A 10499-nucleotide genomic window follows, 5' to 3' on the forward strand; every position below is an offset into this window, starting at 1 on the left:
GGCACCCCCATGGAATTCATTTTTAATAGTACTTGGTATTTAGTAAGTATTGACTGCATATTTATAGCAATAATAAGAGTGATATGCTATCATTAACAAGGATTGATATAGCTTTGTGAACTTTTGCCTAAACTGCTATTTAATTAAAGTTCTTAGCACAGTTTAGTACCTGGTTTCCACATGGTGAGTAAAACTTTCACTTACTGTATAAAAACTGTGTCAATGAAATATTTGATTTAGTATTCAAGAAATCAAAAATACCATTGTTTCTACAGAATTAACGGCAACTTTAAAAATTACAGCTTAGGGATCCCTGGGTGGCGCAGCGGTTTGGCGCCTGCCTTTGGCCCAGGGCGCGATCCTAGAGACCTGGGATCGAGTCCCACATCGGGCTCCTGGTGCATGGAGCCTGCTTCTCCCTCTGCCTGTGTCTCTGCCTCTCTCTCTCTCTCTGTCTCTGTGTGACTATCAGAAATAAATAAAAATTAAAAAAAAAATTACAGCTTGATCAATGAGCAAAAATAAAAACTTCAACAACTCCTTGGTTGCCTGCATAAGTAGGTCCAAACTCCTATATCACAGAAGCGCCTCACTATCTGTATCCAATGCATCGTCTATCACGAGAGCCCACCATATGCCCTGCTTTTACTAAATCTAGATCTGTCCCTTTCCCCTTTCAACTACCTAAAAACCTCCTCCTAAAAATCTAGTTCGAGAGCTTTTTCTTTTTGGTGAAAACCCTCCTTAACCATTTGGTCACTTCCTCTTTCGTTTCTCTACCACAGCAAGGTAGAGACCTTTATTTCTGTATTTACATTTGTTTACATGTCTGTGTTTTCTATGAAACTGAACTGAGTGCAGAAACCACAACTTACTGGTCTCCACGTCTCTATTACAGTGTTAGGTGCAGTATAAAGGATCAATAGAGTGAATGAATAAACATACCCACCCCAAATTAACTAATATACATTTTAACTTAAAAAACTCTTGACATTGTCAATTTTTTTCCAAGTTAAAAAAAATACAGTATCAACTGCAGAACAGAAAAACAAGACAGGATTTAAAAGCAAACAACTTTAATAAATTGACTTGTCTTACCTTTTTGAAGAAAAAGTGATTTGCTAAGTGGTTCAATACCATGGGGTTGCTAGGATCAATAGTATAGGCTCTGGAAAGAAGCTGAACACCATTTTTGATGGAATCAGCCTAAAAGAAAAGCAACAACAGGGTCATTACTTAATTAGCATTTTTTCAAAATTTTCTTTATAGTCTGAAGAAATAAGGTTATATAAATCTAAGTTCAGACACCAAAATACAGCTCATTTCAGTCAACCTTCAGCAGAAATAAAAAAATTTCTAATAGTGAATTAAACTGTTACAACTTCCCTCACAAAGAGTCACCTATGGTATCTTTTTAGATCCTGGCTGTCTTCTTGGTGGCAGATGTCTGTGGATTACCAACAGCCGGTTTAACCCCCTTAATAACTCTGTTTAAATAGAGTCCAGACATTGCAGCCTGTGATCTTTTAATTTCAGGAAGGAAAGTTGCCTCTTCCTCTTCTCAAACCCCAGGGGATGAAAGATTATTAATCTAAACCAGTCAAGATGATCTATTCCCCTTCTCTGGAGATCAGTCTAAGGCAGTGGTCCTAAACTGGGGGCAATGTCATTTTTCATTATCACAACAGGGAGGACGTGCTGGTTTTTAGTGGGCAGAGGTGAGGTATGCTGCTAAACATCCTACCAACGGATAGGATAATTTCCCACACCAAAAAATCATCTAGCTCCGTAAGTCAATAATGCTGAGACTGAGAAAATCTGATAACCCTGTCAGACAACTATACACAAGGGGAAGTATGGTGGGGATAGAACTGCTCTAAGAGAAAGCTGTTGATCCTTTCTTTCCCTTTCCTCCCTATATATAAGATTGATGAAATAATGAGAGCCTGGAGATATAGCAGCTATCTTGCAACTTATAAGGTTAACAGACATGAGGAGGAAACTTCACACACTGCAGAAGGACAGACAGAAAGATGTAAAACTCTAGCTTTGAGGATAATGAGGTGCCAAATCCAAGACCTTAACAGAGCTTGTTTAGTAGACGACTAAAAACCCTTATGTTTCAGTCACTCAGTAGGCTTTCCGTTACTTGCAATGGAAAGCATTCCAAACTGACATATATTGTACAACCCCTTATCTGAAATTCTGAAATCCAAAAACTTCTTTAAAAAAACAAGGTGTTTGGTAATCTTAGAGCAAGCTCACGTGGTAGCAAAACTTCACCTAAATTGTGCGGTTATCCTAGTAGTGTGAATCATCACTCATCCTCACAGAGAAATGTAAGTTTGCATTTGAGGTAGGGTCCTAATACCTGGGCATTATATATAATGCAGTGCAGGCATCATGTTATATTTCTATTACCTACAATCTTGACCTTTAAAACACTCTGGCCTCAAAGAGTTTTAGATAAGGAATATTGAGCCTAACAGATCAGTCACAAAATAATTTTTTCACTCACATACCTCTTTATTGTTGAGTTCCAGTACAGCCAGTCCAACCAATGCTCCCACACATTTGGAATTGAGTTCCAGGGCTCTGCTGAATGCCAGACGAGCCTTCTCCAGTTTGTTGAGTTTCACAAAGCAATGACCCATTCCTAAACGAACTTCCGCTAAAAAAATAAAGTCATTCAAGCTGTCAAACGAGGGCATTTTTCAGGTTTGAATTAAACAAAATGCTTAAACATTTTCTATGAGTTGCAAAATCTCAAAATTCACCTCAGGATAACTACACTATAAAATCTTTTGGTCTATCATGAATTTGGTTTCAGTGGATATTATACCATACTCCCTCTGTCCCCTTTCTCGTCTTAAACACAATACCTACAACGCTGGTATTTTTCTGGTCTTCCAAGATTCCTGGGGTACACTTTACCTTCAATATCTAATTTTCAAAGAGCAATTTTTAAAGAGAGCATAAAGTTTCATTAAGACCTTCAATATTGTGACTACACTCACAAACTGTCATTCCTTCAGAGCTGTGCTTATACATGCTAGCCAATTTCAAGGCCATGCTGAAACTCCACCACGTTCCCATGAAGGGCCAATCTCCCCATTGGACACTAGATCTTACCCCTTCTCATCTATTTAAGGACACTGCTCCAGCAATCATCTATTTTTCCTGCATTATCAAATATTGCCTTTTACATCATTCTCATTCACATATATTCTCCCATCTTAAAAAAAAATACTCTTGATTCCATTTTCCTTTCCAATTGTTAATCCACTCCTATTCTTCCCTTGATAGCAAAACTCTTGCTGCCTAACTTTCCTTTTCCATTTTCTCTTAAATGCACTCCACCAAGGATCTCACCCCTACCATTCCAGTTAAAATGCTTTTATCAAGGTCACTAATGATTAATATGCTACTGAATTCAATGATCAATTCTTTTTCTTTTTCTTTTTTTTAATGATCAATTCTTAATTCCTATTTTACTTGACCTAATAACAGAATGTGATAGTGTCTGACACCATCCTGGAAACATTTTACATTTTACTTCAAGGACATTGCCCTTATTCTTTTCCTCCTACATCTCTGGCTGCTCCTTCTCAGGCTCTTTTGTTGGTTCTTCACTTCCCTAAACTCTACAATGTCACAGTGCCCTATAACACCATCCTTGGACCTCTTTTCTATCTACACTCACTTCTCTGGTGACCTCATAGTTTCAGGGCTTTATACACCATCTATATGTTGATGTCTTCCAAATTAATTACTTCAGTGCAGGGCAGCCTGGGTGGCTCAGCGGTTTAGCGCTGCCTTCAGCCCAGGGTGTGATCCTGGAGACCTGGGACCGAGTCCCACATCAGGCTCCCTGCATGGAGCCTGCTTCTCCCTCTGCTTGTGTCTCTGTCTCTCTGTGTGCCTCTCGTGAATAAATAATAAATCTTAAAAAAAAAAAAATTACCTCAGCTCAGATCTCTTTCCTGAACTATGGTCCTCCTGACCTCTCCACTTGTAGGTCTAAAAGGTATTTTTAAATTTTCACACCTAAAACTAATTCCTCTTGAACTATCTTTCAATGTACTAAAATGTAACTCTTACTCTTACCTTTGAGTCCTCCTTTGTCTCATATCACATCTACTCCATTAATTCTTCCTTCAAAATATTCCAGTCACTTCCCCCTCTACTATTATCATTCCAGTGCAAGCCGAAATCATCTCTCACCTACATGACAGCAACAGCCTTCCACCTGGGCTCCCCATTTCTATCCTTACCCTTCTCCCAGACTCTAGTCTCAATCCAGAAGCTCAAAATGATCCTTTTAAATATAGTCAGATTACGTTACTTCTTTGCCCAAAGCCCTTGAATGACTTCCTATGTCTATCAGAGTGAGAGCCTAAGTACTTATAATAATCTATAAATTCCATGAGGGCAGGGATTTTTTTTTAAGATTTATTTATTCATTCCTGAGAGAGAGAGATAGAAAGAGAATGTACACACACATGTGCACAGCGGGGAGAGACAGAGGGAAAGAATCTCCAGCAGACTCCCTGCTGAGCATGGAGCCCGAAATGGGGCTCTGTCCCATGACTCCAAGATGATGACCCAAGCTGAAACCAAGAGTCTGATGCTCAATCCACTGAGCCACCCAGGCACCCCAAGGGCAGGGACTTTTTCTTTTTCACTGCTGCATTCCCTGGGTTTAGAACAGGAACACAGTTGGCACACAGTTGATTATCAATAAGATTTACTAAATGAGATTTTCAATAGAAAAATAGTGTAAAGGGACGCCTGGGTGGCTCAGCGGTTGAGCGTCTGCCTTCAGCCCAGGGCGTGATCCTGGAGTCCCGGGATCGAGTCCCACATCGGGCTCGCTGTGTGGAGCCTGCTTCTCCCTCTGCCTGTGTCTCTGCCTCTCTTTCTCTGTGTCTCTCATGAATAAATAAAATATTAAAAAAAAAAGAAAAATAGCATAAAGCAAAAAGACTATAATATGATCTGCTAGGACCTTAGTCAGTTAAACTTCCAAATCTTGGTTTCAGCTCGGGTCATGATCTCATGAATCATGAGATCAAGTCCTACATCAACAGGAGTCTGCTTGAAGATTCTGTCTGCTTCGCACCCCCACTCGTGTATGTTTGTGTGTGCTCTTTCTCTCTCTAAAATAAATAAATCCTTAAAAAAATATATGATCTGCTATTCAGTTTTTGGATCAAACATAGCATTTTTTAAAAATTTCAATTCTGTCATATCAACAGCCCTATATCATCTTTCACAACCAACTTCATAAGCAACTGCCTTTAAATCTTCAATATTTCTGGTTGGATCATTTACAGCTTAGACTATTTAAAATGAAGTTTTTCTCTTACCTGGACATCCTGGGTTAGTACGCAATGCTTTCTTATAGTAAGCAAGAGCTCCTCTGTAATCCTTCTTGTTGAATGAAATGCAAGCTTTACCTATAATTTTTAAAAATAAACACCCATTGACTAAAGAACACAAGTCTCATATGTTCTATATAAACCCACCCAAATCAAATACATCTCTGAATAAGAAATACTTGAAAATGGTGAAAATGATTTTATACTAAAACTTGTTTCCCATAAGGATATATTACTTTATGCCTTTAAAATAGTCCTGTTAGATGGTATAAAACAACAATTAAAATAGCTTACAGTTGTCCAAATAGACATTGCTTATGGACTCTTTAGAAGTGGATAACAAATAGGGTGACGGGATGAGTATTGGGTATTATACTATATATTGGCAAATTGAACTCCAATAAAATAATATACATATAAAAAAAAGAAGTGGAAAACAAATTACTCTTAACTGGTATATATTCTATTTTTGTAACTTTAAAAGAAAAAATGATCCATTGCAGATAGTTTCATTTTTATAAGGTAAAGCTCTTTTACGTTGCTGTCTAGCCCAGTCAAAAAAACATTATTACAGGCATATGATGAAAGATACAGTTTCCTAAGATGGCTGCCAAAAATGACTTACCAAGAAGGGCTGGAATATTATTTGGAGACTGGTTGAGTACAAAATGAAATTGTGCATCAGCCTGATCCATTTTGTCACCTTCAAGTAGGCAGAAGCAGGCTCTTCCCAACAAATGGTTCTGGAAAAGCAATACATCATCTTAGACTTGACTTTACCAATGACCAACCACAATTTAACATGAATGTGTAATATTAAAATGAAAACCATATAGGAAGGAGGTGGAGTATCACACAAATTCTTCTTATCAACTATAATATGTGTATAAGCTACCAGTGGGTAATTCTTAATTACAAATCAAGAAATTGAAAGGGAATAAAGGGGAAAGGAGAAAAAAATGAGTGGGAAGTATCAGGGAGGGAAACAGAACATGAGAGACTCCTAACTCTGGGAAGCGAACTAGGGGTGGTGGAAGGGGAGGTGGGCGGGGGGTGGGGATGACTGGGTGACTGGCACTGAGGGGGGCACTTGATGGGATGAGCACTGGGTGTTATTCTATATGTTGGCAAATTGAACACCAATAAAAAATAAATTTATAAAAAAACAAACAAACAAAAACAAATCAAGAAATTATCCAGAAATGAAAGACTTCTGTGCAAGGAACAATGACAAAAAGAAAAGTTCATTTTTCCACAATAGCCAAAATATGGAAAGACCCAGATGTCCATTAAAAGATGAATGGATAAAAAGAAAACGTGGTATGTATATGTGTGTATATAATATATATAATGGGGGATGCCTGGGGGACTCAATAGTTGAGTGACGGCCTTCAGCTCAGGCTGTGACCCCAAAGTACCAGGATCAAGTCCTACATCAGGCTCTCCAAGGGGAGCCTGCTTTTCCCTTTGTCTCTCTCTCTCTCTGTGTCACTTATGAATAAATAAATAAAATCTTAAAAAAAGAAAAGATATATATATGTATATACATGTGTATATATATATAATTGTATATATGTCTGTGTATATATATACGTATATATAATAGAATATTACTCAGCCATCAAAAGAACAAAATCTTGCCATCAGCAATGACATAAATGGAACCAGAATATTATGTTAAGCAAAATAGGTCAGTTAGAGAAAGACTAATACCATATAATTGCACTCATATGTAGAATTTAAGAAACAAAACAGATGAACAGAAGGGAAGGGAAGGAAAAATAAAATAAGATGAAAATAGAGAGCAAATCATAAGAGATTCTTACTCTAGGAAACAGAGGTTGCTGGAAGGGAGGTGAGTGGAAGGATAGGATGGGGATTAAGGAGGGTTGGGTATTATATGCAACTGAGAATCACTGAATTCTACCTCTGAAACTAAAAATACAATATATATTAATTAAATTGAATTTAAATAAAATCTTTTTTTTAAATATGCTTGAAATTCATCTGGAGTTGATGGAATTACTGACTCAACCTGTGGATAAGTTTTATATATGCTACTTTGTCCACATTACTTCAATAGTACAACAACCAAAGAAATTCCAATTTTAACAGGGAATTCTTTTTTCAACTATTTTTATTATCAACCATGTTATTTTAAGAAAAATTCTTTTCAAAAAAAAAATCTCGGGATCCCTAGGTGGCGCAGCGGTTTGGCGCCTGCCTTTGGCCCAGGGCGCGATCCTGGATACCTGGGATCAAATCCCACGTCGGGCTCCCGGTGCATGGAGCCTGCTTCTCCCTCTGCCTGTGTCTCTGCCTCTCTCTCTCTCTCTCTCTGTGTGACTATCATAAATAAATAAAAATTAAAAAAAAAAAAAATCTGTTGCTTACAACACACATTCTACTCTCATGTGGCATTTTTCCCCCTTTCATAAATTCATAGAAGTCTGACTTATTTACCTGGTCGTACATAATAATTTTGTCAGCCATGGTATACAACAGGGTTGCTTGTGTAATAAGATCTTTCTTATTGTCTTTATTCTTTTCCTTCCGAGCCTGTTGTACATAATAGGCTGCCAATGTATCCAAGCAAGTCATCTGGTCTTTTTCATGGTCTCTATAGTCCAAATTGCCATCTATACGTGCTGCTTCCAACAACTTTACAAACTCTTCCGTTTTTCCTTGCTTGTAATACTCCAGCTAAAAGGTAAAGAATCAAATTAGAATTATTAAAGCATATGTACATATAAAAAGCTGCACACAAACATTTATAGGAGCTCTGTTTTTAATAGCCAAAAACTGGAAATAACTCAATTGTTGATCAACAGGTGAATGGGCAAACAAGCTGTGGTACATCTGTATAATAGCTGCTACTCAGCAGAAAAAAGAATTACTGATGCATGCTACAATGTGGATAAATCTCAAGATAATTATGCTGAGTGTGAGAAGCCAGACCAGAAAGAATACATACTGTAATGATTCCATTTATATAGACTCTAGAACATGCAATCTATAGAAAGAAAAAGCAGCAGATCAAGGATTGGCTGAGCACTATGGGGGGTGGGGAAGAGTTTGGAGGAAGGTTTTGGGGGGGTGATGGATATATTCATTATCTTGATTGTAGTGATTTCATAAGTATGAAATATGCTAAACTTCTCAAGTGGTACATGTCAAATATGTGCAGCTTATTATAGGTGAACTATGCCTAATTAAGTTATTTAAAAAATGATAATCACCATAAATGTTTCCAAATTGCTACTTACCCAGCAATAGTTGATTTCAAACTAAATCAGAGCCCAAGAGAAAAAGCAATGATGAGGGGGATATAGAATTCTAAACAGAAAATTTAGGTTCTGGTTCTAGATCTATCAAAATTATCCGTGACTTTGGGCCTCCTGAATAACTTTCCTGGGCATCTGTTTCATTTATTAATACTAAAAGGAAGATCCATCATTTATTCACCTACTATGGGCCACAGATTATGCCAGGAGTTGTATATACTTATTTCTATCTGTACAATCACTCTTAAAGTAAATGCTAACATCCCCATATTTTAGAAGAGAAAATAGGCTCAGAAGGTAAATCATTTGTCTAAGGTCACACAGCTAGTAAGCAGCCAAGTGGTAATATGAACAAAGGCCTCTCTAATCCCAAAGCCTATACTCTTTTCTCTGTAACATTCTACAGCCCACAATGTTTCATCAATTTTACCACAGGTGCCACACTAATCCTTCAATTCTCCATTTTTTCCTGTAAGCTCTGTTGGAGGCATTTGTACTAAAGAAAATCTAAATTCCCCTCTAGCTTTAAACACTGTGTGACAAGCATTAAAGGCTTGTTCTCTGTAGACCAGGAAAACTTAACACTTCAGAAAGGCACCATTGTCACAAAGTATTTATCTGTAAATCTAAGAAATTCTTACAGTTAGGCTTGAGCAACGGATATAAGTCCAATTCCAGATCAACTTCTCCTTTCAAGATGATAAAGGGAATCTCCTATCTATCTTTACACAAAAGTGACCTGGGGTATGCTTGCTTAGAAAAAATGATTTTAGTATATGCTATACTATATTACCAGAATAATTCAATATGATGTTCTCATACAAAGGAAACATTAGGCAGTTGGTGCTGGGGGGGGGGGGGTGAATGGTGTTAGAATTTTAGACTCTCTGAGGTGATTCTCCTGAGAATCTCCAGTAGGGTTTCTGTTATGGAAGGGACCAAACAGGACCAAAAAACAAGCCCCTCAAAAGGGCTTTTGTGAGTCAGCCTGGAATATAATCACCTTCTAGACTACTTTTCAGGAAATGTTACATTGTTATGGAAAACAATGTTAAGTAACAATGTTTACATGGTGGCACTTTGTTTTTTTCTGATTATCTACAAATTATAAGCCAGTCTTCATTGAGTAATTAATAAATAATCCAACACACAGTATAGAGTACTGTTTAATTTAAGTGGATTTTGCCTTTACCAACATATACTAATTTAGCAGTAGAGTAAGTACATCATTTAGGAAACTGGCCTTCTTGTTCTATAAATGGTAATACAATTAACTTTCATACATATGGTACAATTTACTTATCATGTTCCCAAGCTGGCTATTACTGTATTTGAAAACAGAAACCAAATTATTTTTCCCAGCCAACATATAAAAAATATTTGTTACATGAATACTGACCGCCAAAGCAATCCATATGTGCAGTTGTGTGTGTTCCTGTTTCAGAATACTGATAACTTCATCTCCCTCCGGTAACTGATCGAAGTCAAGTTCAATGACCTAAAACACACAATGGAGGTTTTGACTCTTAGTTCTTCTTTAAATTCACATTTCTTCTTTGCTGCCTTTCAGAACATACATCGACACGGGATATACATAGGGTGTGTGTTCACTTGCAATAGGGCTGAGCAAGTGCATGTAAAGAAATGTTCAAGGCACACATGTCAAAGAGGCCAGATGAGAATATTAAGGTAAAAGCACAGAGAAGCACACCAGCAAGTACTGCCAGTTGTCTTCAAGTCACCGGAGCTACAAAATGTCACAAAAGCTTTGCTTATTCAAAAATAATAAAACAAAACCCTGCATAACATATAATCTGTGTGAAGTGCAGACAGA

General features: G+C 37.4%; 1 protein-coding gene across 1 annotated transcript in view; it reads right to left on the minus strand.

The window, feature by feature from the left end:
* The window catches only part of CTR9 (CTR9 component of Paf1/RNA polymerase II complex), a 33639-nt gene that overhangs the window by 22045 nt on the left and 1095 nt on the right, over nucleotides 1-10499 (minus strand). Inside the window, exons 2-7 of the mRNA XM_077866485.1 lie at nucleotides 10065-10163; nucleotides 7845-8084; nucleotides 6007-6124; nucleotides 5370-5459; nucleotides 2523-2671; nucleotides 1099-1206 (exon numbers count right to left, since the gene is read on the minus strand). Coding sequence (XP_077722611.1) covers nucleotides 1099-1206; nucleotides 2523-2671; nucleotides 5370-5459; nucleotides 6007-6124; nucleotides 7845-8084; nucleotides 10065-10163 — 804 coding nt within the window. The remainder of the gene's footprint in view (nucleotides 1-1098; nucleotides 1207-2522; nucleotides 2672-5369; nucleotides 5460-6006; nucleotides 6125-7844; nucleotides 8085-10064; nucleotides 10164-10499) is intronic.

This window comes from Canis aureus, chromosome 23 (genome assembly GCF_053574225.1).
Source record: "Canis aureus isolate CA01 chromosome 23, VMU_Caureus_v.1.0, whole genome shotgun sequence".
NCBI lineage: Eukaryota > Metazoa > Chordata > Mammalia > Carnivora > Canidae > Canis > Canis aureus.